Below are 27,754 nucleotides of genomic sequence, written 5' to 3'. Positions count from 1 at the left end.
AACATGCCAAAACTAAGAGCTGCAGGAGACTTGCTCTCATTCAAGCGAGCCCCTTGGGTTCCAATACCACAGCAGTGCAAGCTTACCTCCACCTCTTCCTCGAGCTCTTCCGACAAATCCTCCTCGACTCCCCCACTGCTGCTGCTGCTGATACTGTTCCTTTGACATGGCTACTTTTATTTCACACTGGAAACAGAAAGTTAAAGTCAAATCCAATTAGCAAAGATAACCCCCAAAAACCATTCTTAAACTTACAGAACACTAAGCAGAAAATAGGAATTGGTCATCCTAGTTCTCTCCTTGAAAAAAAATGGATAGCTTACACTCTCCAACTTGGAAATAGCTGTAAGACACTGGAGTTATAAAAACATTCTAAGTTTCCTGATTTTCTGCCAGTACAACAGATTCTGAAAAGAATGCTTGCCTCTTTGCATGTCTTTCTGTTTTCCCTTTGAAATAGACCTCTGAGGTCTATTTATCTGAGAAAAGTGAAATCAAATCCGAGTTACAAAAGTATGGTCAACATTTTTACTCAACTCTGTTCTGAAGCTTCCACTACATATTCATACAATAAGGAAGAGGCTAGCTATGATTTGAGGTTTTGTTACTAGGTTGAATTTCAAGCAGGTTTCTGAAAGGAACGTTAGCTTCCAACAAGAAAGCCTAACTTCCACTTTCATTTCAGTTTTGGAAGCACTCTAAGATAAATTGATATTTTGTTAAAAACAACAAAATATTTCCACATTAAACACACAAAGATCCAGGTACCAGGAAAACATGATGCAGCCTGATACAGCAGATCAGTGACACAGCACTGAGACCACGCAGCTAGAGAACGTGGGAGCTTCACAATGAACACATATGCTGTGGCTCAGCCCTTGCCCCACAGGGGTGCAGTACAAAACCTCACTGTAAACCCCCTCAGCTCAGAAGTTAAGATTACAATAACCTATTCCTAGCACCTATTTAAATACTACATAGGCTTAATGTCTACATGTGAGAAATAATGCTTATAGGTACTTTCAGACTATTATCCTGTTCAGTTTCTCTAGGAAGAACTCCACCTACTTTACTAAGCCCAACATTGTGGTATTTCTTTTCCATTATTTTCTTCACTGGTTCCTCCTCCTTGAAAGTAATGAAGCAAAATCCACGCCTCTTGTTTGTCTTGTTATCCATAGGTAGCTCTATCGATTCAACCTGGTAGAAGACAGAGATTTTGTCTTTTATCCTACCATTCATGACACTTAAAAATGTTTGCAACAGGTCATATTTGTCAACTGCAATTATTTAACTTGAATATGATAATGTGCCTCCTTCATAGGGCTTTACATCAATAGAAACCATGAACATCACGAACATCACCTTGACTAGAAATAGTGCTCATAATTGCGTAAGAGATTTTTTTTCTTCTAATAGTATCATTTGCCCATTCAGGAACTCATACAAAATAGGATGCACAAAGAATACTTCAGCTGTGCCAGATAAATAGTCCCAGTTTGACTTTCAGTTTTAACTCAGTTGAGACTGAACTAACTAGGTGTTTCAAATCTTGAGCAGATCTAAACCTCCAAGTTTTGTATGAAAAAGATTTAGCTCTGTGTAAGTGCATAGTTCTGTTCATCCACAATGCTGCTAAAATTGTATGTTAAACAGGACGAATTTTATGCCTGACTATAAACAGAGTAAAGGTCTCCTTACATATAGCACACGAGACTTCAGTCTAGGCAAACAGTAAAGTCTATAGTCCAGGGGAACTGTCTATAAGGCAGTAAGATTACAGGTATTTGACAACCGAATTCCCTGACAACAGAGGTGTCATGACCTGATGCTGGCAACATCTGAGAACTAATAGGGAAGCGGCAGCTGTACCGAGCTTGTACAAGGCCAGCTTTTAAGGACTGCAGTGACACTTTGTTCATCTGCACCACCAAAAACTGGGGACAGAGACTACACTGTCGCCCAGAACTCAGGCAAGGTGTCTGAACCTGTGCCATTGCAGATCAGCTAGGAGGCTGAAGAGCATCTCACCCAACTGACCAAAGCAGCATGCTCAAAAACATTGCCTCCCATGCCTGTCCCAGTCAAGACTGTCAGACATACCATAAATCAGTTCCTGACTCTCTGACTTATCCCAGCTCCTCCTTCCATTAAACCAGTTTATAAAACTCAAAGCCTGTAATTAATACCCTTATCATTAAAATTCTGACTACTAAGACACATGGACCTACACTGGCCATTAAGTTTACAGTAGCGTGCATGCAGTTTGCATTTGGGGGCTACTATTTATTACTAAATGTGTGAAGACAGAACAAGTTCTATAAGCATAAGCAGCAGTTTATTTCACCACATACCTCACCAAAACCTCCAAAATATTCCCTTATTTTCTCCTCAGGCGTGTCTGGAGATAAGCCCCCAACAAAAATCTTTTTAACGGGTTCTTTTGTTTTCATGGCTTTAGCTCTTTTTGGATCAATGACTTTTCCATTCAGCTTGTGTTCTTTCTGGTCCATGACCTGTGGAAAATTAAAACACAATCTTACTCACGGTTCAAGCTAAATGTTTCACTGATGTTTTCAGCAAGGCCCAGTTACTTTTATGCTTAGTTTATGCTAATGTTATCACCTCCATTTCAATACTTTGATGACAGCAATAATTTGTTGCACAAAACCAAATAGTTTCATATTTTGATCACTATCCACTAACACAGACAGTTCTGATAAAGCACTTCAGGAGTCACCTGGAGCCACATACCACTCAAGGGAAGTAAGAGCATGTAATGTTTCTCAGAAAGTACTCAGCAATCCCAACACCAAACCTCACAAAGTAAAGAATCTGTATTTTAGATACCGCCAAAGATCAATGAAGGTGAAAACTTTTCAGTGTGCTGTGTCAACAGCATTTTAGAAAGGTTAACAGCTAATTTTTACTTGGATAAATTCCAAATCTATCAAAGCCAATGGCTCCACTCTAGGGGTTCACATTGCAGCTCCGGAATGCAAAGATTTAAAGTTCCTTGTAAACTACTGCTTTCATGTAGTAGGCAGCAGACATTTATACACAGTTTTTTTTAAAGTGCTCGAGTCCAGTGGCTTGCCGTATACTTCCCTGTATGTATCCAAAGACACACTTTGGGAACCAGTGCTGGTCCTGGCCACTGCATCATGAGCAAGACAGTTTTGGAAAAAAACCATTTCAATAAGCATCTTAAGTATATCGTATCCCAGAGTCATCTTTAACAGATCACATACAAACAACTACGCATACAATCATCTGAGTGCTGTATCTTTGCTACCTAAAATTGAACATGATGTTTCATTACATTAATATTACCTTATCTACGCTCTCCGATTCTTTGAAGAGTACAAAGCCGAAGCCTCTCGATCGCCCAGTGATGGGATCTAACTTCAGAGTGCAGTCTACAACTTCACCGAATTTAGAGAAATAGTCCTTCAGATCTTTCTTTGTAGTGTCCCAGCTAAGGCCGCCAATAAACATTTTCCTGTTAAGACAAAATGGTTACTCCATTAATGTGTCTTACACAAAATCCTGTACTGTCAAGCTTTTTGAGCTCAGTTACCTAATGTAAGGAATAGCAGAATTTTATCAGTGACCCTCCACACACAGGCCTGCACTTTTTGAGAACCTGCTTAAATGATCCTGGCCAGATTAGATACAAACTTACACGTACACAAAAGTTTTGCACCATCTTCCACTGCAGTCGCTTACTCTACTATCCCAAGAAACTACAGAGTGACAAAAACATATTTTACTACTTCGTTGCATCCCCACCACTACTGACCCACCACAGGCTTAATTCCATTTAGTTACCTGCAGAGCCTCCACACAGCTGTTTATGAAACAAACACAGGCAGAATAAATTTATAAAGCAGTGCAGTTAAACGGAAGCATTTATGTACTAGTTTGGACTGGACATATGCCGATATTAGTAAACTAAAACAAAGAAAGTTAGTTTAGTTAAGTCGCCTTCCCCAGAAAGCGGTAAAAAAGCAAACTATTGGAAGGTCAAAACTTATCTTTCCTCCCAAAACCATGATATAAACACCTGGCATAATCCAATACAACCACAAGAACATCTTCCTAATGATCTTCCCCCTACAAAACCGGTGTTGCTGGGCAAACATGCACAGCGGGTAACTCTGATAATGACTTGTATTTTCAAAAGTACGCTGGAAGCTTGGAATCAAATCATGGCCACCCCACCACATTAGTAAGCCATAAAAAAAATTTAAAAAAATAAAAATACCAAGAACCGCTGTGTCTCAAGAGGAAACACTTCATGATTCACATGAACTAAAGATCAAGCCAGTATGCACATAAATGAAGCATTTTTAGTTATTAGGCATAGGGCTTATGCACCCATTTAAAAGAGGATTTTATTTGAGATTATCTCTTCTAATATTGGTAAAGAAGATTTTACAGTGGGCTCAAAACAAAAAGTATGATCTGTTATGATCTATAAAAAACACTTTCTACAAAGCTTTGTCCATTTTCACTGTACCAACTTATTCCACAATCACATACGCAGTTATCAGAAAACCTGGAAAACCCCTGTAGCATGTTTTCAACTCCTCCAGTTTCCACACACAAATATTTCTGCCAATTGAGTACAATCGTGTTGTACTTTCACAAGCCGAATTCTCTCAAATCAAAAGCCGCCCATGTGAACTAACTCTGTTGAATTAGCTGTGCTCTTACAGAATTAACAAGAGCATTCAGCTTCTAACAAACATATCCAACCTCTATACAGATGTGGGGGTTCAGCAGCTTCAGATGCTTCTATAGAGTCTTGAAGTCTATAAACAGGAGAACAGATTTCCCATCCCTTTGTCCACGTTTCCTATTAGTTCCAGATCTCTCTTCAACAAAGCACCAAAAGCCCTTTCCAGTGTGACATCTTAAGTGTCTTCAGGACCAATATGGAAATAATGGTCCACCCTGGTAAACCAGCAGCCTCATAGCAATACGGATAGTAATTCAAAGGATGCTTTGCGTCCTTGTGTTCATCCATCATTAAGTTTCTTTTTGTTTATTTTGTGGGTGTTTTTTTTAAGAAGCAAAACAGAACACATGCAGAGGATGCAGCACTGTATTTCTGACACACAGGGGGATAGTGATACTTCAGCAGTTACTACCGAACATACACTTGCTACGTGACATATAAAACACCTGGTTTACAGTTATTAATAAACCATTAACATAAACATATTTTTTATGTTTATTATATATTATTTTCTTTTTATTGTTCTTAATGAACAATCAACATTAACACACAAAACCCTGCTCTGTATCACTAAGGACATTACACACCAAGAACACAAGCTTCAAACCGACAGCCCTCTGAAGGATTTTCTTCCCACCATGCAATAACTGCATCTGTGAATCCAGTTACAGAGCGGCAAAATGTGACTGCTTCAGCTTGCCACTACAGAAGCTTACAAACTACAGCTCCACTCCAAAACTGAGGTCAGATCAAGGCTACAACACAAAGGTGAGCGCACCAAACAAACAAGGTGCAATGTCACAGTGCTGTCAAAAGCTTACGTACATTTCCCAAAGCACAGTTTTGCTGGTGTAAGTCACATCAGCACGTAAGAGTTTTCCAAAATAAGTTACCAGAAGTGTACTGGGAAAGCTTTCAGACTTAACCAAACAGAGCACAGACATCACTGTGACTAGTGGCTTTGGCTTTCTTCCAACAGGCTAGTCAGGAAATTGCCTGACAGTTGCCAAATTGTGTATTTCTCAAGTCTACAGTTCTCAACGAGGAGATCTGAGTGTACGACAACCTGTGCACTGTTTTTTCCTGATGACACTTTTCCTAATGCAAAGGAAACACCAATGTACCCACATCCAGCAGCTACCAAAGATGTGCTGTTTTCCCTCTACTACCAAGAGGGTTCTCAAAATATTTTGTTTCCTGTACAGCATTACCCGTGAGAACTCACAGGTCAAAAGACTGAACTAAAGTACAACTCAATGTATGCTACATGTAGTCACTGCCCCACTCAGTGACAACTTCTTCTAGGCTGCACTGACTCAAAGAAGATGGGCTTCCTCATGAAAACCCTTTAATAGGTACGTATTCAAAGACAGAAAGTAAAACAAATATGCAAATTCCAAAGGTACTTAAAGCCATTAAGAGCATGTAAGAAGTAACAAAAACATTCTAAGTTTTCACTAACCCTAGCAAAACACTCAAAAAGGTTCCCTGCTTGCAGCAACATCCCAGGTTATTGGGAAGGAAGATGACGCTCACAAGGTTTTGCAGCAATTCTCTACAGGACACAGTAGCTAGTGTTCCTTTATCGAGTTTATTTTCTGCCTTCATCAAAAACAGACCTGCAGCTTGAGCTACTTATTTGCCTTACAGGAGACAGCACACAGCAACAGCCTGTCCTGTAACTGGATTTATTATACGTGAACTTTACATGCTATATGAAAGTGATACTGCCCTATGCGAAGCATCAGGCAGAAGCCCTTAGAAGAGTAAAAGCTGCCTTCGTTCTTAAGCTGCTACCTAAAGTAACCTTCCTCACGGAAGAGGAGGAATGGCTTAGGGTGGGAAAGTCAAGGTGCCTCATGCCCCTCACTGATACGCAACTGACGTATCATTTATGTTTGTCTGCAACATAGGGCAGCACTAAGTGATTGCAACCTGAGCATTTGTCTACGTTGAGTTACAGTCCTTAACACACACGCACTGTGTGCTAACTTTTAGAAAAGGCATCCTCAAAAACAACAAAAAGAAGTTTGCAGTTCGGCACACGTCACGCCAGATGTACGCCTCACGTCCAGCCACTGCCAACGGCCGTGGCATTTGGCCGGCAGGGGCACGGAACTTTCCCCACTTGACAGCAGCATTCGGAGCTCCGTTGACAGCGCCGCTCCCGCTAATTTCGAAACGGAGCACGGTATCGCCCCCGGCTCCCTGCAATACCGAAGAGCAATCCAGCTACCGACCCGGCCGCGCTTTCCAAGCGCACGCCAGGCCCCCCGGTCGCGTTCAGGTTCGCAGCCTCCAGGTCAGCCGCCAACCACCGCCCGATCCGCTCCGTTCCGGGGGGAGCAGCGGCACGCCCCCCCGCCGCCGGAGCGCCGCGGTGCCTGTGGCGTCGCGGTGGCCTCTCGCCCGCTCCGCACGCCCCAGTGCCCCCGCAAACAGGAAGGCGGAGGTGCCCCAGCCCCGCCGGCGGCCCGCCCCCGCCGGCCCGGCCCGGTACGTGACGTCGCCGCGGCGCCAAGTAAACAAACAGGGCGGCAAGCGGGGCCGGGCCGAGCGAAGGGGTGTCGGACCCCGCCGCCCGCCCCAGCAGGACGCCGCCGGAGACAATACGCCGCGGGGCGCCCGCGCCGCCCCCGCTGCTCACCCCTCGTCCTCCTCGTTCTTGCTGGCGTCGATCTTGGCTCCCTCAGACTCGATCCCGCCGCCACCACCGCCGCCGCCGCCGCCTCCCCCGTCGGTGCCTCCCGCCCCAGTCCCCACCAGACCCTCAGGCTGCTCCGTGGGCTCGGCCGAGCTGCCTCCGGCGCCCGCCGACGCCGAGTCCATGGCGAACTGCTGCTCCGACATGGTGACGCCGCCGCCGCTGCGGCTGACCCGCGCCGGCCGGCCGGCGACCGCCCGCCGCCCTCGGCCCCGCTACCGCTTCCCCGCCGAGGCCCCGGCCCCGCTCGCGGCCTCGGCCCCGGCGACGGCACGAGAGCGCGGAGCCCTCCTCCTTTCGCTCGCTTTTTTTAATGGCGCCGCCACCGACCCAACCTAAAATGGCGGACGGAAGGAGCACCGTGGGCGCGGTCACGTGACACCGCCTCCCGGGGAGACGGCGCGGGCGGGTGCGCCGTCCCCGGGGCGGTTGGGTCCGGCGGTTGGTGGCCGTTGCCCATGGGTGCGGCGCCGCGCCGCTCCTGGGGCGGCCTGCCGCCAACAGCGGGGCTCCGAGGGGTTTCGGGCGGCCGCTGCGGAGCGGGGCCCGGGGCGAGCGGCGGCTCGTCGTGAGGCCGGGCGGGCGCCTGGCAGGGGCGGCTCCGCGAACCTTGCGGGGACCCGGGATGGCAGGGCCGGCCTGCGCTGGGCTCCTGGGCACCTCGCAACCCACGGACACGCCGTGGAGCACCCGGCGCCTGAAGGTACCGAAATGAAGCTTTTGCCAAAAAAAAAAAAGAAACGAACGAAAAAGTCGCTTTTAAATTTAAAACATGAATGGCTAGAAATCGAAGTAAAACTTGGGGAAGCGTGGGGGGGGGCTGGTACATTAACAAACAGGTGTAATAGCAAAGCCCTGTTCTAGCGGCAAAAATAAAGCAGTGCTTGCAGCCACCCGGAGGTGCTGCTGATAAGAGCAGCTTCCGCGTCCGGCTGCGCTCTGGAAAAGTCGGGAGCAGGGTCAGGTAGGCAGTCGCTTCTCCCAGCCGCCCCGTTTCTTTAGTTGGTGGGCAGCGATGCCAGCCTTCTCGCATCCGACCTAATCGCCAAGATGACAGAAACCTCCCCAGATCTAGCAACTGCTTAACCCAGAGCAGTTATGGTATGTAGCTCTTCTGCATGACAGGAGACGAAAATAAAATACCCAGCTGCCTAAGAGAAATAAACGCTGAAATTATGGTTTGGAAACTTTTGGAGAGAAACCTCTACCCAAACTACACCCTTTGAAGTTTGCAAGACCAGTCTCCCCTGTAAATTAGCTACTCACGTTTCACTTTACTGTCCTAACAAACAAGATTTATTTTTGATGCATGCCTAGCTAGATACTTGTGCTGAGGAAAAAAAACCAAACCGGACTGCTGCAATCCTTTGGCTTCAGGCAGAACGTGTATGCTCACTTACCCATCCCAGCTCTTCTATTCAGAAAACAACCTGCTGGTTAAAACATCTTCCCTTCTCCGGCAGTCATTCATTTAGGCTCGTTATGTTGTTTGCTAGTATACACAAGATAGGGAAACCCATTTTCTGGTCCGGCTGAAAAGAGTCCACTACAGGATTTAATGTGAAAGAATAGGTCCCAACTTGTACAGAAATTAGTTGCTAACCCTGAAGTTCAGGAACTTGTAATCTTCTGCTTGGAATTGGAATAGACAGGGAGCAGTCGCTCTAGGTACATAATGAAGTTACTGTGGAACCTGAGTGCTTGAAAAACCTTGAAAAGGTGATACAGATCTCAACCTCCAACCCCTCAAGCAGTGCTGAGCTATCAGTATAAAAAAGGTGCTGCTGTAGCTCTAGGCTCCTCCCTTGAGATGTATGAAATTGGCAGTATTGTGCCATAGAACCACTCTCTCCTCTTTTCTGCAGCTGGCAAGAGGCAATTCTGCAGTCTTCCACAGTGATGCTAACTCAAGGTGCTCTGGTGCTCTCTTAAGACGGGTCAGGAAAAGGAGTGGGCTGTACTGACCCATATACATCATCACCTATCTTGAGCCATTTATGATCTCCAGAGAGGTACCTGCCCTTCTATACATCTAAAAGTATAGTTATACCACTGTACGCTGACAGCCAACAGCAAGACTACACATTCACTTAAGTAAGCATTTATTAGAGAATCCTTTAACATGAAATTATACAAATAAAGTTTGTATAAACACAAGTCCACATTGTGTCATAACATGAATGGCAAAAAGAAAGTAAAAACCATAAAAGAAAACTAGTCAGCCGCTATGTACAGTTGGACACAGTTGTGTCGTACACTAAAAGTCTTTTACAAAATAGTCATTTCCTCTCATGAAGAACACCCTCCATTCACTCACGATGCGCCGCAAGATGGCTTTGTTGCAGTATCTCTACCTAAAAATCAAGACAAAAATGTATGTCAGATCTGTGCAAGTTACTACAAGGATCGTTAAAAGGTCCATTTTCATGAACTGCTTTAAGTCGTCTATATATTCCTTTCTTCACTGTTAAAGATCATATGCATATTTATTAAGGTAACACAAGAGGTTTTGTTACCCATCAGTAATTTATCTTCCCAAATATAGCCATTCAGCCCATTTAGGAAGCTGTTCCAGAACACCACACATCCAATTTAGAGTATTGACCGGGCTCTGGATCAGTGTTTTTTTCACTCCAAATACTGCCAAAAGGGTTTCTGATTATTTGTTTATCCATCTAAATGACTGCTGTGCAAACACAAGTCAGAGTGATTTAGGTCAAACGGTCCACGTGCATATGATCTTTAATGTTTTTCCAGATTTAAAAGTTCGTTTTGGTTTGCAGATTTCACTATTAGCTATAAAAAGAAAAAAAGCAAGCATTAAATCTTAAAGAATGCACACTTAAAATGAGGTTCCACAATTGAAATACAACACTAAACAGAAGACCAAATGATTAAGCTGTAAAGGCATTTATGTACTTTAACTCCTGTAAAAAACCATTTAAGTTAAGACACTTAATCTCCAAAAAGATTAAAAAAAAGAAGCCAAAGTCTGAAGTTTTCCACTTTAATCTTTACGCTGGTACATGAAGTTGGAAGAGACCATACCACAGGACAGCGTTTTCTGGTGTATGCCTTGCGCTCTGCCTGCAACGTGCGACCCCAGAGATAGACGTGGTCAGGGTGACACACGGCCTGCAATGAAGTTCCCGCTGGCGGGTACAAACAAGGTATAATGTCAGAGTTAGAAGACAACATTCTTGTTTTCCTTAAGTTGTACCCATTTCAGTACTTTACCTGTTAATACTTCTAATAAGTTTAATTATTCCTCTAGACCACCTGGTACACAACGCAAAACAGAAAAACTCTTATGTTTTTCTGAAGTACTAAAGAAGATAAAGTCACATTTTTACAAAGTTAAAGATCTATAGACACTGTAGGCAAAGCTGGTTTAAAAAAAAAAAGTATTTTTTTTTAAGTTAACAAAAGCTTAATTAAAGGAAAAGTCATGCTACGCAAGTTTTTACTCTTCATTTGTCTATTGATCTTTAAATTACATTAGACATACTCAGAGTAGACCTTGCACTCATGTACACACCTGTTTCCTCAAGTACTAGGTACTGCTTTAGTACGGCTGGTAGTTGTTTTGGTGATTGCCGCCACCACGGGATGCCTTTCCATATGTGCTTTGTTGACCTGTAGAGAACACGGGGGGGAAAAAAAAAACCAACCCAGAACCATTAAGATTAATATCCAACACTCTGACGGAGATTGTTCCTATACAGTACACCAACAGGGCTACTCTTTACAGCCATGTGTTAGGAGTAAGAGGTGTTACAGAACAGTTACTAAGTTAACAGAGGCCCCTGTTCAAAGATGCATGCTATTATTATCTGGAATGACATCAAAACCACTTACCACTGTAATCTGTGTATCCTGGCCCATATCCATAATTAGGATAGTTGTACCCAGAGTAGTCATATCCTCCATAGCCACTGTAACTTTGATCACTATAAGCGCTATTATAGTTTCCATATCCTTGATCATAGTAGTTATTAAATCCTTGATTCCAGTTTTGTCCCTGACCTGAAACCAAGTATAGCATTTCTAAGTTACAGAACTTATTATTTCATTCCTCCTTCTATGCCACTTCATCTAACTTCTGATGGCAATCTTTTTATGCCAGAACTATTACCTGGAAGAATCCTGTTACCTTCTAAAGAACCCAAGAAAAATAATTTTCTAAAAGAATCAAGGCATCTCATTTAGATATAAGAGATGTATCATAAGGTCTTATCCCCCAACAACATCAGAGAAACACAGCAGGTAGTCCTGCTCATGGAACAGCCAGGAAAAACAAACCAACATAATACTGAAGGCATGTCCCACAGCAGCTCCTGCTGTTTTAACTTCCATTTTGTATCATTAATTGCCCGAACACTAAGTTATACCATAGGATCAGCTTTACTGCATTGTGTTGGTTGTGACTGCTTGACTTTTTAAGACTGAGATGCATTAACCTTTAACGTAACTGTTTATTACTTCTCATCTATGTGCAAGGTGTAGCAAAGAGACTTGTCTTCCTCTTTAGCAAACAGCTCATGCTTTCTTGCCCATGAGCCAACTAATAGTGTACCCCTTCGTGTGAAAGGATAACTGCACTACCCATTTAGTTATTCTGTCAACTGCTGGTATACAAAAGCACCCTACATCCAGCTTACCACTTTACCACTTGAATGCAAGCAAAGCAAGAAGAGATTAAGTTTTCACAAGCAATCACAACCACCAAAATACCATTTCCTGTCAGGGTACTTTCTACATTCAATTTAAACGTGAGATCTGCATGCAGCCTGAAACTTGGTATATCTACAAACACCTTAGTGTTTGGTACGGATACTTAAACATTTACATTAATTTCAACATCCAAAACACTCACCCCGTCCACGCCCCCTTCCACCTCCTCGTCCACCAGACGCATTGCTTTTTCCTCCTTTCTGCTGTTGCTGCTGTTGCCTGTATACCTCTTTGGGCTGTGCTACTTTTATCTCACACTGTAAAGACAGAAGTTCTTTAACTCATCAAGAATTTCAAGACCATTTTGTAAGTAGCTTTCAGGGAACACTACAGAGATGTTCTATTGCACATGCTAAGAAACAAGAGCTTCCATACCTTGCCTGAACCAATTTGATGGTATCTGCTTTCTAGTAACTTCTTTACTGGCTCTTCATCTGTGTATGTGATAAAACAGAAGCCCCTCCTCTCATTCGTCTTTGTGTCCATGGGAAGCTCAATGTTTTCAATCTGAAATCAAAAGTATCTATCAATAACACAGGAACTCTGTAAGCAACTTCTTATGCCACCAAAACCATTCGGCAGTCTGATGTCTATGCCAAGTGCTTTTAATAGTTATAAATCTGTCCATCACAACACTATGGAATCATTAACATGCATATAGTTTCAACAATCCCCAGTTTTATGTAAGCCTGAGACAGCTCTCCCCTCACAAATTCTTCTGTCTTAAGACAGAGGCAACACTGCGTGTGAAAACCAGAGCTGTTTTATATGCCATTATACTATACCTCGCCAAAAGCGCCAAAGTACTCCTTAATCTGCTCTTCAGATGTATCTGGACTCAGCCCACCAACAAACACTTTTTTTGGTGGCTCCTTCCCTTTTAGGGCTTTTGCCCTTTTAGGATCTATTAACTTCCCATCCAGTTTGTGTTCCTTCAGTTCCAACACCTAAGAATCACACAAGGAAACAAAGTCTGAGATCACTACAATAACACAGGCAGGCTTTGTGCCATCGATCCACAAGAAATCCACCCACCTTCTCCACACTGGCAGCGTCCTTGAAGAGCACGAACCCAAACCCCCTCGACCTCCCAGTGACTGGGTCTGTTTTAATCGTACAATCCACAACCTCGCCAAACCGAGAGAGATACTCTGTCAAGTCCTTCTTGCTGGTGTCCCAGCTGAGGCCTCCAATAAACATTTTCCTGAAACACAAGTAGTACATATGAATACATGTAAATACACGTCTGTACACACACAGCTAGGTGTGGAGCTAGCCCGCTCGTGGCTGCCACAAGCCAAAGGCGATCAGGAAGCCACCGCCACCCGCCTCGGCTCGGCTCGCAGGGCCTGACAGCGGCGCCCGCTGCTCCGGGCGGCACCGGGGGAGCCGCAGCGGCTGTCCCGGCCCGACCCGGCCTCGCCGTTACACGTGGGCCGGGCCCGCGCGTCCCCCCGCCCGCAGGAGCGCGCACCCCCATAGGCTGCCGGCGACGTCAGGCGCCCTGATTGGCAGCCCCCTGCCCCGCCCCACGGAAACTGGGTCAACCGCCCGGGACACAAAGGCGGGCGCGGCCATTGGCGTGGGAGGGAGAGGCCCCGCCCCGCGCCGCCCCCCCCCTTCCTCCCCCCCCCCGCACGACTCGGGAGGGCGGGTGAGGGAGATGGAGGCGCGACCCCCCCGGCCCTACCCATCGTCCTGCTGGTTCTTGCTCGCGTTGATCTTGGAGCCCTCGGCGAACTCCTCCGGGCCGCCACTCATCTCGGTAGCGTCCTCCATGGCGGGGCGAGGGCGGTGGGGCTGCTCAGGCGAGCGGCGGAGACGGCGGAGACCTGCGCCGGCAAGAAAATGGCGGCGGAAGAGATCCGGGCACCGCCTGCGCCGTTCTTATATACCCGCGCCGGCAGCCAATCAGCGCTGCCCTCTCCCCTGGCGTCACAGCGCCCCTGGCGGCTTCCGACAGGGATGCAGCACCGCCCGCCGCCCCCTCCGCGCCCCGGCCCGGCCGCTCCGTGAGCGGCGCCGGTACAGCCGCGCTCTGCGGCGGGGTGCAAGTGCGGCGTGCAGCCGCTGTCCCTGCCCGCCTCGCCTTTCCGCCTGGCCAGTGCCCCCTTTGCCGCCGCAGGCCCTGGGCAGAGGCGGGGTGCCGCTGCCCCGGGCGGGGACGGGGACCGGGAAACCGGGACAGGCGTGCTCCGGAGCCGGGGGAGTAACGTGCAACCCAGAAACCCCGTTCAGGAGGCGGCGGTGCGGGGGCGGGCACAGCCACCGCGGCACTCCCCGCTGCCTGGGTCCCGTCGTCGCCTCGCTCGCTCGCTCGCTCACTCACCTCCCGCGATCCGCGGCGGCGCGGCGCGGCCCGCCCTCCCGCGCAACCGCAGCCGCAGGGCGGAGCGCCCGCCGCCGCGCTCCCCCGCTGCGCCCCGCGCCCCACGTGCCGCCGCCGCCGCTGCCATGGGCGTGCTGCCGGTGCCGGCGGAGGTGCGCGCCATTCTGCTGGACATCGAGGGCACCACCACCCCCATCGCCTTCGTCCAGGTGAGACCCGGCGGGGCGGGCGGCCGGCCGGGGAGCTCCGCTGGCACCGCCGGGGGGGCTCCGCTGGCATTGCCGTTATTATCGTGGACGCCCCCGAGGGCTGGCAGCTGTTGGGGGGCGCACGCTGCGCCGGGCGGGTTTCTGTGAGTGCAAGAGCCCTTGGCTGCCGCGGCCTCCCGGCGGGGGGAGCGCCTCTGCCGGGGCCGGAGCCCTGCGGAGGGCGGGCCGGAGTTTCCTCCAGAAGCGTAAGGCCGTGGCACGTTTTCTGCGTGTTTCTGAATAATGCTCACGAGAAAACACGTCTCGTTTTACCGTCCGTCTTCCCCTCTTGCGGGCAGGGGAACTATTCAGATCCAGGGCAGTTCAGTAAATGTTTGGGTTTGTTTTTTTTTTTTTCGTGGCGACAGGGCAGTTGGAGAGCTCTCAGCCCCGTTTAGGAAGAGCATCCCTGTTGCTCAGGTGGCTGGAGCTGCAGCACCTCTCCCGAATTTGCAGAAACCCTGAAGTACTGTCTCAGGCTTATCCACTGCCTTTTCCCTTCGAAAGGGTGGTACAGTCAGACGCCTCCAGTGTCACCAGACGTGTATGTCCTTCCTCCAGCATGCACAGGACCAGCACGGGGGAGGGTGGCATAGAGAGCACATCAGCCGACAAGGAGGACTGTACTAACAGCGAATACGGTACGAGGGGCATCCCATGCCTAGGAGAAGGCATAAAACTGGCTGAAAAATGTTGGTCTAGGTGCAGAAGGCAGGGGATGGGGAAGTCTGCAAGGCCAGCCGGAGGCATAGGGACAAACACTGTAAATCTGCTCTTAAAATTTGCAGTTGTCCAGCTGCTGTGCGTCCCTCCTCTCTGAGAGGTTTTGGTCCAGGCTTGTGTGCATCACAGGTGGGAGCAATTTGCCTGTATGTAAGACATCACACAGAATTATTCCTCCTCCTGGCATTAACCTATACTTCTCCATGAGACATTATAGCTTTTGGTGGATCTTTTTTGCCAGTAGTTTATGCAGGTGCTTTGTGACCCACGTGATGCGCAGAGCCGTGAAGGCTCTTGCCAGGCTTTCTAGGTGTTTCTGCTAACAGAGTTTAACAGACGCACAACATGGCCTACATCTTCAGTGCTCTTGAATACATTTCAATTTAAACAGTTTGAACATCTCAGATTTCTTACTAAACATCTAACAGTGCGATGAAGTTGGTTATATCCACCTTGACTCCGTTTTGCTGTCACGCAAATAACATGCGATATGCCTGAGACAGCTTCCTACCCAAAGTCTTTCTGTTGCAGGCAGGCCAAATGAGTTATAGTTCTCAATAAACGCAGTTTGCTGGAAATCCTGAAAATGCTTGAATTAAGTTATTTCATTTGGACTTTTAGTTAACCTCCATAATTTCTATTTCGCCTTGAAAAGACCCACTGCTGGTTCTGCAGGCATTTTATTCTTTAATATTAAAGGATTTCATTTAATCCTTTATTTAGTATGAGAACTATTGAATATGCAAAGTAAGGAAATAGAATGAGCCAGTTGCTGAGTGGATTAAGGAAAGATACCAGAAAAGAGAATATTTGGTGGCCCCTAGTTAGAGGTCACCAGGTTTTCTCTTTTGCTGGGTCCACCCTAGCAGAGAAAAGTAGATGGCAGGGGAGAGATGTAATTTGATAAACTACATCCCCTGGGATTTGCCAGATCTCCTGTAAAAAAGCAGATTGTCACTGAGCTTTGTGACAGTTTGCATGGACACTGAGAGGAAAGTTGGCCCTGGTTGCTTGAAATCCTACAAGCACTAATTACAGCATGCTACGTGGGTGTCTACTGATGGTAAATATACCACTCTTTCTGTACTGGGTTTAACGTTGCTGTGACCAGTTGCAAAGGCTTAGTAGGGCTGTCGAGCTGTGTTTGCTGATGGCTGTTTCTCCATCCTGCCAAGCTGTGTCGGGGCAGCCACGTCTGGGGCTGGGCATCACCGAGGAGCCCAGCCGCCTGGCGGTGCAGTGGAGTGATGGTGCCCATCTCCCCAGCATGCACGGGAGGTGGACAGAGCGATGGGAGCTATGCACAGGCGGGCTTGGGTCTCCTGCTAGCCAAGGTAAAAGAGAAGTGGGTCAGTAACAGCCCCAGTTAAACCTATTCAAGAGTTGTCAGCTGCAAGCTTTTGCCGAAGGCTGAAGTCTCGGAGATGGAGGTATTTCCTTGCAGGATACAAGGAGTCTTTCTTCCACACAAACTTTTAAACTTAGCACATCCATTGCCTGGGATTGCTCCTGACGTCCATAAACCATCTGTCCCCCTGGCTCTCCACCACTCCAGCTGTCACATGGCTGTCCCGTCTTGGACCACAGACTGAGGTATTTGCCAGTGGGTCAAGGCTTTTACCTTTTTAAAATCCACTGAATCACAGAATACACTGCACTTTTGGAGCCCGTTCAGGAGTTTTTCTTTGCCAGCACAAGAGCATGAAACACTGCTTTTGGAAATCAATTGGGACCTTTTGACATCCAAGTTGTAAGGGAAGTTAAATTAAGTCAGTGGGTCAGTTGCGTTTCCCAGGGGATTCTCTTTACTTTCTTCCATGATTTAAAAGATAGTTTGAAAGCAACTGAGCTCAAATAAAGGAAATGAGAGAGTAACTGGGGGTATTACAAGGTTGTTGATTTCCCTAGACAAGTTTGTGGTAATTTTCTAGGCATTTAAGAGATTTTCCTTTCCCCTAAATGTACATGGTTTATTAAAATATACAATGTGGAAAAAGCAATATTGGAGTAATAGAAAATCATGCAGTTCTGCCACCACATCACACGCTCAGGACCACTGTTTTCTTAATTCAGTAACAAGTTCAAAGTGACATACAGCGAGGAGAAAAACATCACAGGCCATTTTTTGAGGGGAGATGAGCTCAGGTTAGTTTCCTCCCATCTCCTCCCCATCCCAAGTTTTTTCCAGTTAAGAAAAGCTTAGTCTGTACTCAAAGGAAGGAGCTCCCTGCCCTTCCCCTTGTCCTGAGGCTCTTCCTGCACCCAGAGATGCCATTGCAGCGGCTGCTTGTGGCTTCTCAGTTGTGAAACACCACTAACGAGAGCAATTTGTAGTTATTTCTGGTTGCCCTTGGTATCTCCGAGAAGGTTTGTAATTCTCCTGTGGCACTTTTCCCTAACCCAGTTCCATTTCATGTTCATGTTTCGTTTCCTGTTGAGCTCAGTGTCACTGGACTAGACTCTTTTTAAAAAGGTCCTCTAGCTCTGGTGAGAAGTTGAGAGGTGTTTGCAGAACAACCTTCATTAGGACAAGCGCCCCATTAAAAATAGAGTAGTATAACTTGTCAGTTCAGAGACACACGGTCAGCCTTGTACTCCTCAGCCGACGGGAACTTGGGGTCACACCTGCCATTTGAGACGTTTTTTGGTAAGCCCAGGAAAAGTTATCACCTGCCTTTCCATCATAGAATCATAGGGTTGGAAGGGACCTCTGGAGAACATCTAGTCCAACCCCCCATTCTGGGATTTAAAAGTTGCAGCTACATGAGCATTTGTGGAAAAAATCCACCTGCACCAGTCTTGGTCCAAGGTTGGCTCTGGCCCGCAACAGGCAGACAGACACCCTTGGCAGGCAGTTTCACAAGCTGCAGCACTGTCGGGGAAGCTCGAGTGGGTAAAATACCTGCACACGCCAGCATGTGCAAACGGTTGCTTTGAAAGCAAGTCAGCCTTGCCTCTGCCGGGTTCAAGGAGCCGCCTGTTTTTCTTGTGTGCTGCCAGGAGACCTTGTTCCCTTACATCAAAAACAACGTGAAGGAGTATCTGCGCGCTCACTGGGAGGAGGAGGAGTGCCAGCGGGATGTCGGGCTTCTGAGGAAACAGGTTAAGTAACGGAGCTACACTGTGTCTCTCCGGGTTTTCACGGCATGCCTGAGACTTCAGGTCACTCGGACTCCCCCGGTCACCCAACACAGGCCCACACCTCTCTCTGCCCCCCACGGAGTCCGGTTGCCTCAACGGGGTGATTCTGCACCACCCAAAGCCTGGGGTTGTGCTCAGGGAAGGGCTGGTGCTTGGTAGGCAGCAGCTCAGCTGCTTCCCTCAGCTTGCCTTGGTCTTCACAGCTCCCAGGTGGGCATCGGACCGTGGCTTTTCAGCCTCATGCCTGCGCTGTGCCCTTCCCTTGCTGAATGTGTTGCCTGTGGCTTCCACGTGCCTGTTTGGGAAGCGGCATGGAGGGATGGCAGAGTACTTGTCCCACACAGGGCCATCCATCAATTTAAGACCTGTGGCTGTCTGAAGTCAACAGATGAATTTGCTTCTTTGCCTTGATTTCAGTAATGGAATACTTACGCAAAGATAATTCTCGTTAGAGTATTACCATACAACTACAGTGGTGCTAATTGTTGGGTTTGGAAAGTACAGTCCAAGCAAGTGTTTCTAGGCACTACTGAAGTCTGAATTTCTCATTGAGAAAAGCATTCAAACCATGTTGTAAGATGTGAAGAGCAGTTCAAGCTGTGTCCTGTACAGAGGTGTGTTGATGCAGGTGTTAGACCCCTTTCCTAAATTGAGATTTTGAGACCGATCCATCTCTTCCCTCACCTCTTTGGTGATGATTTCCAGGCTCAGGAGGACTCCAGCTTGGACGGGGCCGTGCCGATCCCTTTGGAGAGCGGAAGCGGGGAAGAAGAGCTGGAGCGGGTCATCCAGGCGGTCGTAGACAACGTGCACTGGCAGATGTCTCTGGACAGGAAGACCACAGCACTGAAGCAGCTCCAGGGTCACATGTGGAGGGCAGCCTACGCAACCGGGCATGTCAAAGGAGAGTGAGTAATTGTGTGTGCGAGTAATTGTGAGCCCCTTTGCCCCCTTCCCTGGTGCAGGTATGGGGTGCATCTCTCCTAGATGTCTGTTATCAGAACAGCTGCATAAGCTATTCCTGGAAACAGCCCCATGTACAAATACAAATACGATTACTACCTTGGTGGAGACGCCAATACGTTTACCTTGGCCTGAAGTCAGGCCTTCAGCCAGGCCACTGCTGTCATGGAACCAGCTGCAGCCACTTTATTTCAAACTTGATCGTGCAGTGAAACACAAATCCATTGAGCTTAATCTTTGGATCTAGGGAACCAAAAGCTTACAGTGGCCACAGGGCTGACCGAGTTGTCTCAGTGCCCACTGGGAAGATGACAAGTGGGTGAGAGTGTTTCTCCTTAAGGAATAGTCGTCAGGTACGTGCTGGGGAACACCAAGTTCTCCAGCCACCTGGACAGGGTCCGTAAAGGACACGGGGTCTGAGAAACAGAACAAGGTAACGGAGGTGTGACATGGGGTGATTCTGCTCCCACGACTGGCAGAACATTCATCTGGGACAGCTGTCTTCTGCATTCAAAAGTCAGAAAACGTCTCAATATTTCACTACAGAGATTTCTAGGTAAACTAAGAGACTGAGGCACAAGTATGAACTTGTTACAGTTCTCCATCTTCCATTTTTTATCCATGAATTGCACTCACATTTTGGAACAAGCTAGGGTGGTATGGTCAGGTCCTTTCAGTTGTTTCCTCCTGCTTTGTCTCTTACCTGTACGTTTCCTGCCTTTCCACTTCTTTTTGTCTTCAGGCTCCTCTTTACGTTTCAGCCACAACACAGGGATGCATAAGTAGGGACAACTGGAGTTAAGCCTGATCTTCTTATTTAGGTCGAGAGATACTTGGTTAAATTATGCATTTCAAGTTCCTACGGAAGTAAAACAAATCTTAAGTTCACAAATTGTTTTTGCCAAAGGAAGAATGAGGAAGAAGAAAAAGAGCTCAGAGAAAAATATAAACATCCACCAGAGAAAGCAACAAAACCCAAAAGCAAGTCAAGAGGGACAGCCATCCTGTTGGTTTTCGTTTAAAAAACAGGGCTAGTTGTCTTATAGTGGCCCCAAAACTGTGGAGCTAGCCTTGCTGCTTAGCAGCATACAAGCAGCAAGATCTCTAAAGTCTCCCCATCACCCAACTGTATCTGGCACATCAGTGTCTGAAATCCAGGCGCTGAATTCAGCACGTGGAAACGTGAGGGTGGCTGGGAGTTTCTGCAGGTGCCTTACAACCTCAAAATACTTTCAGCTGACACTAGAGACATTTAATAAATAACTATGACAAAGATTTTTTTTTTTTTTTAATACATAGTGTAGCAAGGCCCTGAGCAGATGGCCAAGAAACTGGAGATGAAGGAAGGGGCAGCTGATTGCTACAAGTCTGCAAAACTCAGTCCAACACTTTCTTTTGCATCTATTTGGAATCATCTTTCTTCAGGCATTCAGGTGTTCAGATCCGCTTTTCGGGGCAGTACCTTTGGGCCTTGACCCAAGTGACCACACAGAGCTGTGCAGTATAGGGGTAAGGCTGGGATTTGGACTGGGATGAAAATTTGGTTCCCTGGGGATCACGTCTCCTCCAGCTCCTCTATCCTTCTGCCATATCAAACTCTTTGCCCTTCCCTCCCTGCCCTTCCAAGGCTGTTTGTGGCCTTTCCTTATCAACCATCACATGTATTATTGAAGGACTTATTGTCAGCCTTACTTTGTCCCTCTTGAGCATCCTTTAGCCTTCAGTTTCTCCCAGCACATGGATCATCTTGTAAATGTCCTTTGCATACAAAGAGCTTTTACATACATGTAGGTGCACCACCAAAGAGGTCTCATGGTAAAAATAAGGGTATGAGGGAACGAAGAGACATGTCCATTAGCAGTTCCATAGCAGTTGCCTTGGCTTTGGTCCTCCTTCCCTCTCTCACATCTTTGCTCCCCGCTTCTGGGCTTGTCTGCGGGCAACTACTACCCAGGAGTTAGATAGAGGTCACATTTTGAGACTCCAGCCCATTGCCAGATAAATATCCTGCCTTCCTAGCACTCTGCAAGGCCAGAAGAAGAAGGGGAGGGATGCTGCTGCCTAATGAACGGGAGCTGGTTCACCCCTCTGCGGTGCAGTTAAGCCGGGGACACATCTGGCCCACAGGCAGGACAACCTGACTTGAGTCTCTGAATAGAGTAGCTCTGACCTCAGTCCCTTAGGGGACACTCCTTTCCCGAGCTGTTGTCTGGCTCCAAGCAGTTCGTACGGTGCCGCTCATTTAAGCTCCTGCTGCTGCAGCCTCCTCGCGCCTCCTCCCTACACGCAGTCAGAGCTCGAATCTGTGGGATGGGTTTGCCCCCTATGGATGCAACTTACAGCCATAGCTCTTTACCAACAGGGAAACCTTTGTAGCTTGCAAGGCAGGCGGGACTCTGGATGCAAGAGCCCGTCTTCCCTGTCCTCCCCCTTATTCCTCCCTCACAGAGAAAAGCGACAGGATGCCATTTTCCCCAACCTTTCGCCGCCTCTCCCAATTGAAGGTGCTGAAGAAACTCCTGCCAAATGTCTGAAACAGCTCAGCGGAGCTGCCGCCTGTGTAGCAGTAAGTAAGCTGCTCAGTTGGCTGGAGCTAAGAATACATCACCTGCTGCTGATACAGGCTCCCCAGTTGCAGAAGCTCTGAACAGATTGAAAATGAAGTCCCCATCCAAACGAATGGGACAGCTGTCACTGTGCCTGGGTGAAGGTCTGCCTCTGGGTTTGCCCTTACCTGCTGCCCTGTTTTGCTCCAGAATCTTCGAAGACGTGGTTCCAGCCATCCGGAAGTGGCGGGAAGCAGGGATGAAGGTCTACATCTACTCCTCAGGCAGCATTGAAGCCCAGAAGCTTCTGTTCGGATACTCTACAGAAGGTGATATCCTAGAGGTAGATAACCTTATCACCTTCCTTACAGCTTCTCCCTCTGTAGAGCGCTTCCCTCCCACAACTGCCCTTGCTGTAACGCTTTGTGAATAGAGTCTGGGATGGGAAGGTGGGTCCGTGGGTTTGACCCGCGGGAGCTGAGCTCAGCCAGCTGAGCATGCTGGCGCGGCTGCATTGCTCCCCCCTGCCCCAAATTACTGTGGTGGAAAGGAAAGGGGATGTCTTGCTCAGGAGTGAGGTTTAACCCTGCTCTTCAGGTGGCACTCAGGAACTGCCTTTGCTTTTCTTTCTCTTTCAGCTCTTTGATGGCCACTTTGATACCAAAATAGGCCCCAAGGTAGAAAGTGAAAGCTACAGAAGGATTGCCGCCAGTATTGGGTGTGCCACCAATAACATCCTCTTCCTGACGGATGTCCCTCGAGGTAGGTGGTTTGCCAGTCCTGTTGGCTCTCACCTGTGCGAGGGAGGCAGGTGCTCCTTAAATGCATGCTGCTGATTCGTCACAAGCACCCCGGAAACGCTGCAGACCGCCTTTCTTTGGTGGCATCCCCCCTAGCTGCTGCCATGCTCCTTCCTTATGCATCCAGGCTCTCACACAGCAGCGGGATATCTGTGAACAGCGCGGCAATGAGGGAAAATAGGTCAAGTAGAAAATCTGCCCTTGCACCAGCAAGCAAGGAGATACTGTTAAAGCTGAGTGGAGCATTTGCTGAAGCAGTCGGAGCACCCCATTTACAAACAGGGTCAGTGGTTTTTTGTAACCCGTGCTCGGGGGAACAGATGATGTCTCCTGTGCCGCTGTGTGGCATGCGCGGTGGCTGGTTCTTTGTGCCACTTGCTGTTAGGTTGTGTTCAGCAGCAGGGAAACATTGCCTCTGGTCGCCGAGACTTGACCCCTGGAAAGCCAGGCTCAGGAAGCTAATTCAGTTTCTTGCCTTTGCTGGAAACATCTTTCTGGCAGAAACGGCACTGGGTTGTGATGTCAGTCTAAGCCAGCTCGGTCCCCAGGAGTTAGCCCTTACCTCCTCCCCAGCCCTGGCAGCAGAACCGGTGGGAACTTGCAGTTACCTCCTTTTTCCTCGTCTTCCTGTGGCCTCGTGCTGTGCTTGCGGAGCAGAGGAAGCTCGTGAGAAGTGACTCCAGGCGGGGAGCTGGACTCGCTAACACCACAGCCCAACCACGGGCCAGCTTCTTCATGGCAAGACTTGAACTGCCAGTACATGCTCCCTGCACGGCGCCTTGGACAGACATCAGCCGGGAGAGGGGAGGAGGTGGCGAGGCAGCCAGCTCCCAGCCACTTGCCTTATGCAGCAGCTACAGTCATCCACAGCAGGTGTCCCGGGAGCTGGTCCCTCGCTAGAGCCCTGCGGCGCCACGTGCAAACACCCTTCCCTCAGTCTCAACCTTTAAAAGCACTTCAGTGTTTTGGGGCATCTGCAGGCCTTAAAGAGAGGTTGGTAAGCACATCTCATCTACACTCTCCCACCTCTGTTACAGAAGCCAACGCGGCTGAGGAAGCGGATACTCACGTGGCTGTGGTGATCAGACCAGGCAACGCAGGACTGACGGACGATGAGAAATCATATTACAGCCTCATCTCATCCTTCACTGAACTTTTACTGCCTTCCTCCGCTTAGGAAGAGCGGCGTACGCAGAAAAGACTGTGCTTCACCTGAATTGTCTTTGTGTAACTTTAGGTAATTTTGTCCATAATGAGAATTTAAAACCAAACCCATGTCATGTCCTGGACCACTGACTGGTGCAGGCAGATATGGATGGAGAGTATGGTGTGGGGTCACTGGTGCAGTGGGACAGAGGCCTGCAGCAGCCAGCTGGAACTAGGAACAGGGTGAGGAGCAGCACCCATGAGCCCTGCTGTTCCTTTTCCCAGCAAGCAATTAGCTCAGGGGGTATTTCCTTCCCATTGAAATCTGGTGCTGAGACATCCCACCATGAGCTCTGGGTGTCTGCAAACAAGGCGTGTGTCCTCCTATCCCAGAGGGACCTCCGGGGACCGTGAGGGGATATGAGCTTCTCCCTGCAGACAGGGTTGCTGGCTAAGTCAAAACTTTCAAAGTTAGAGGGGTTAGGCTGCCCAAAGGAAAATGCCAAATGTGGGCTATAATACGGTAGGTCTGGGCTGCCACAGAAGAAGCCAGCCCTTGCCGCAGGCAAGCTCTTTAGACCAGAAACAACTTAAATCTTTGCTCTATCATGGCAGGTTTAGGTACAAAACAGTACAACTTGCAAATGGAAGCTGCTTAGAGCTACAAAGCCAGCCTACCGGAATGAAGCAGAGTGTATATAAATGTAGCTTTAAAAATTAAATTCTCACTGCTGCATTGTGGTGCTGGGCTATGGGATCCAGCTGGCTGAACATCAAAGTCAGCTTGACCACGTTTCTGAAGTATCTCCCTTAGCATTAACCTGCAGAGCTCCTTCTCAGTAGCCAACATCAGCCTGTCACACGTTCACAGCACTGGTCAGCTGTGAGCAAACCTTGACAAACAACTGCTCCTGAGGGACACATCCTGCTGCATTTAGTAAGAATTAGAACCCCGACCTTTTCACTCACCCTACCTAAATTGTGCCAATTTATATCAGATGGTCATGGAGCTTCTCCTGATGTAGTAAATAAAAACGCAACATTGCTTTCATTATCCCAGTATTTCATTTGGGAATACTCCATCCCAGTATTTAGCCTTTCTGTCTGTCACCAGTGATCCCAGCACCTAAAGGCAAATCTCTTTTTTTTTTTTTTTTTTTTTTTTTAAGACCCGTGAACATTTTGTTTTCCTGCTTTCGCCCTCCCAGGTCCTTTCTTTAAGGCAGACAGCCATGTCCTGCCAAGGAAGCTGTATCACCTCCCTGACTGTCGTACAATTTCAGCAGGGGCTCAGTAGGGGCTGTGTAGAGGCACAGCTAGGTTATACCCAGCAATAGCGGAAGCAGAAGCAGTCCCAAACCCCAGTTCCCCGCTGCTGCCACTTTGTGCACGGGTGTCACTTGCTACTTACTCATTTCTGTGTGGCTGCGCTTGAGCTCGCTCTCGTGGACATCCAAAATAGAGTACTAATGTGCGTGTGGCCTTCCTGAGCTCTGATCTGTACCTTCATCTGTCCCTCCTGAGGGAGGCTGCTGTGTAGAGAACAAGCAGGAGATGGGCATTTTGGGAGGAAACCACATCATGCCAGCATTGCCCTTCTACAGCAGGTAAGGCTGTGAGGTAGCTAGTCTGGATGCCTTTCTGGGCTGTGTAATGACTATGATCCTCCTCCTAGAAAGAGCCTGCTAATTAGCACTGTTACAGTAAGTGTATCTGCATGGTTGAATAGTCCCTGGCTTTCTTAAGTGTTAATTTTAATCATGACACTGTAAATACTCACCTTTTGTTTTGCCTTTGCCATCAGAAAGCTATGCATGGGGTAGGGGACAAAAATAAAACTCACTTTCTCCATAAAAGCACTTTATTTAGTGGTCATGTTTCAGTGTGTATCAGTTGTCATTTAGTTGTACTGAAATGTGCTGTTAGAAATACTCTAGAAATGTACAGAGTTATCACCAAAAACCTGAATTTCAGTTTGGATTGCATATAGGAAGAGGAGAGAAAGAAAAAAAAAATAAATCACAAACATAATTTTTTCTTTCCTTTGATAAAATTACAAAATATAAAATGATAAACTGAAAGTATCAGTTGACTTAAAAAAGAAAAAGTCATAGTGGACTATTTACAGTAAAACACCCTTAAAACAAATCACTATTTTGTGCTCTGTATGCATTAAGTGTGTGTGCCCGTGTAAGAGGGCCCCCACCTGCATCTTCTCCAGGCTGCCCCCTCCTGCCCTGGCCCAGGAGGAGCTCCCCGGATGAGCTGCTGGGGAGCCCTGTGCCTTAACGCTGCTGTGCCCTTGGACCACCCTCAGCACGTCCCTCCAGGAAAGCCTCCCACTAATGACACAGCTACAAGGAGGAGGCCTTCAGCAGTCCAACGACCACCCTCTGTTGGCTGCAGATGCTCTGGATTTATAACACAGCTGCCTGAGAACAAGTTTTGGCTCACAGAAGATAAAGTAAAGGGCTGGCTTAAAGCTTTCTACTTAGACTAGTTTTGACAGAAGTTCTCTCAACTGTTTCTCCTTTCATGAGAGACCCCACCTTTGCAGAAGACTGAATGCCCTCCTGCCTTGCCCCCTCTCTCAGAAGTGCCACGGTGCAGTAAGAGTTCCCTTTTAAATGTCTTGCCACCATTTTAATTTTCACTTGTTTTCCTGCAGCTCAGACAAGATGCAAGCCTAAGCTGAGCCTGACTCGTGAAGGAAAACAGAAGCCATGTTCATGAGAAGCAGCTCCCACCGCTCCCCTGCCCAGCCAATACGGCAGCCTTCCCAAAATCAGGTTTTCAAACAGGGGCTTTGAGCTCCTGCTTTTTCTTTGAAAACAGACTTTCTGTTTGAATACCTCCCTTGAGGGAGGGAGAAGCCCTTCTGGTTTTGCTCTTCCCTTCCTGCACCTTCAGCCCTCAGGCCACATCAGCCAACCCCCGGGACAGAACTGCCTCCCTTCACCTTGGAAGCCCTCCAAAACTGTGGCAGATTCCACTCACGACCAGTGGCCACACTGTGGGGTCCAGAGCCCAGGCCTAGTGTTGGCGTGTCAGAAGTTTGACTTCTAATTGTACGAGGAGCAAAACCAAACCCTATGCCCAAAACCAGCTGCAAGGGTTCTGTTCTCATTGCAGGCGAGCCCAGTGTCTCTTACACAATGTTTTCCCCCACAGTGAACAAAAAAAAAAAAAAAAAAAAAAAGCTTTTGAAATATTACACGCAATATGTGGCGGAACCACTACATACTTGGAAAGAGCAGCCTTTTCTGGGTCATCTTCAGAGCATGCAGGCATTCCCATCTGAACTCAGCACCTTGCTTCCACCAGCCCCCGCTGTTGGGTCTGAAAGAAAAAGCCAAGCACAGCACCCCACTGTGCATCTCCTCTGGCCTGGGGACAGTCTGTCCAGTTACGAGGCAGCATTGGCCAAGTCTCGTTTCCTGATCACAGCAGTTTCTCCCAAACCCAGCTTTACTGTCGGCTGCTTTCCAGGCTGGAAGAAATGCCTGCCTGCTCGCCATAAAAGCCAGTCAGTTGGGGTCTTCCACTGCCCGGTTCCAAGTCGAGAAGAAGTAGTCACTCTTTCTCATCCTACCAAATTACAACAGTTGGCAGCAAAGGAAACAATGCAAGAAACACATGAAAGATGTAGTCTGGTGACTCGGGAACCGTCAACTCC

At 47.9% G+C, this 27,754-nt stretch overlaps 3 protein-coding genes across 17 annotated transcripts in view; 1 reads left to right on the top strand and 2 right to left on the bottom strand.

The window, feature by feature from the left end:
- The window catches only part of HNRNPD (heterogeneous nuclear ribonucleoprotein D), a 10,495-nt gene extending 2,706 nt beyond the window's left edge, over positions 1–7,789 (bottom strand). For 5 of the 8 annotated variants that reach the window (XR_012587309.1, XR_012587308.1, XR_012587310.1 and 2 more), the window contains exons 1-5: positions 7,392–7,785; positions 3,334–3,502; positions 2,355–2,516; positions 1,069–1,200; positions 87–186 (exon numbers count right to left, since the gene is read on the bottom strand). Coding sequence is in view for 5 of the 8 variants with exons in the window: in XM_074589207.1 (XP_074445308.1) it covers positions 87–186; positions 1,069–1,200; positions 2,355–2,516; positions 3,334–3,502; positions 7,392–7,594 (766 nt within the window). In the remaining 3 variants the exon portion in view is untranslated. Of the gene's footprint in view, positions 1–86; positions 187–1,068; positions 1,201–2,354; positions 2,517–3,333; positions 3,503–7,391 lie in introns of all 8 variants that reach the window. The other 3 variants (XM_074589204.1, XM_074589205.1, XM_074589206.1) reach the window with 1 other exon arrangement.
- Positions 7,790–9,533: 1,744 nt separating this feature from the next.
- Positions 9,534–14,005, bottom strand: HNRNPDL (heterogeneous nuclear ribonucleoprotein D like). 5 transcript variants are annotated; one of them, XR_012587312.1, is made up of 9 exons: positions 13,873–14,005; positions 13,218–13,386; positions 12,968–13,129; positions 12,558–12,689; positions 12,325–12,439; positions 11,307–11,474; positions 10,987–11,084; positions 10,497–10,600; positions 9,534–9,802 (listed from the first exon to the last, which is right to left on the bottom strand). XR_012587312.1 is itself a non-coding variant. In XM_074589211.1 (8 exons), the coding sequence occupies exons 1-7, from the start codon at positions 13,959–13,961 to the stop codon at positions 11,014–11,016; spliced, it is 906 nt and encodes a 301-aa protein (XP_074445312.1). In that variant the 5' UTR covers positions 13,962–14,005; the 3' UTR covers positions 9,534–10,600; positions 10,987–11,013. The 5 variants fall into 5 exon arrangements, 3 of the variants coding, with proteins under 3 accessions (XP_074445312.1, XP_074445311.1, XP_074445310.1); XR_012587311.1 differs by having other exon boundaries at positions 10,497–11,084; XM_074589211.1 differs by having other exon boundaries at positions 9,534–10,600.
- On the top strand, positions 13,960–26,185 carry ENOPH1 (enolase-phosphatase 1). Of its 4 annotated transcripts, XM_074589202.1 has the most exons (7): positions 14,502–14,720; positions 18,483–18,584; positions 19,329–19,531; positions 22,343–22,475; positions 22,771–22,894; positions 23,970–24,169; positions 25,287–26,185. In XM_074589202.1, the coding sequence occupies exons 1-6, from the start codon at positions 14,637–14,639 to the stop codon at positions 24,107–24,109; spliced, it is 786 nt and encodes a 261-aa protein (XP_074445303.1). In that variant the 5' UTR covers positions 14,502–14,636; the 3' UTR covers positions 24,110–24,169; positions 25,287–26,185. The 4 variants fall into 4 exon arrangements, with proteins under 4 accessions (XP_074445300.1, XP_074445303.1, XP_074445304.1 ...); XM_074589201.1 differs by having other exon boundaries at positions 14,569–14,720; positions 23,970–26,185; XM_074589203.1 differs by lacking the exon at positions 18,483–18,584 and having other exon boundaries at positions 23,970–26,185.
- The last annotated feature ends 1,569 nt before the right edge of the window (positions 26,186–27,754 follow it).

Source organism: Larus michahellis, chromosome 5 (genome assembly GCF_964199755.1).
Source record: "Larus michahellis chromosome 5, bLarMic1.1, whole genome shotgun sequence".
Lineage (NCBI taxonomy): Eukaryota > Metazoa > Chordata > Aves > Charadriiformes > Laridae > Larus > Larus michahellis.
Note: the sequence above shows the minus strand (reverse complement) of the source record. Positions and strands in the feature narration are given on the sequence as shown.

What these genes read in the sequence shown, in the direction of transcription:
- ENOPH1 (XM_074589199.1), top strand. Translation starts at nt 13,960, where the DNA reads ATGGCGGGGCGAGGGCGGTGGGGCTGCTCAGGCGAGCGGCGGAGACGG. An exon ending in CCCCCATCGCCTTCGTCCAG is followed by an intron (nt 14,721 to 15,266) that starts GTGAGACCCGGC and finishes TCCCTTCGAAAG; the next exon opens with GGTGGTACAGTCAGACGCCT.
- HNRNPDL (XM_074589209.1), bottom strand. Translation starts at nt 13,961, where the DNA reads ATGGAGGACGCTACCGAGATGAGTGGCGGCCCGGAGGAGTTCGCCGAG. An exon ending in AAGAACCAGCAGGACGATGG is followed by an intron (nt 13,387 to 13,872) that starts GTAGGGCCGGGG and finishes CTTGTGTTTCAG; the next exon opens with GAAAATGTTTATTGGAGGCC. An exon ending in ACGCTGCCAGTGTGGAGAAG is followed by an intron (nt 13,130 to 13,217) that starts GTGGGTGGATTT and finishes TGTGATTCTTAG; the next exon opens with GTGTTGGAACTGAAGGAACA.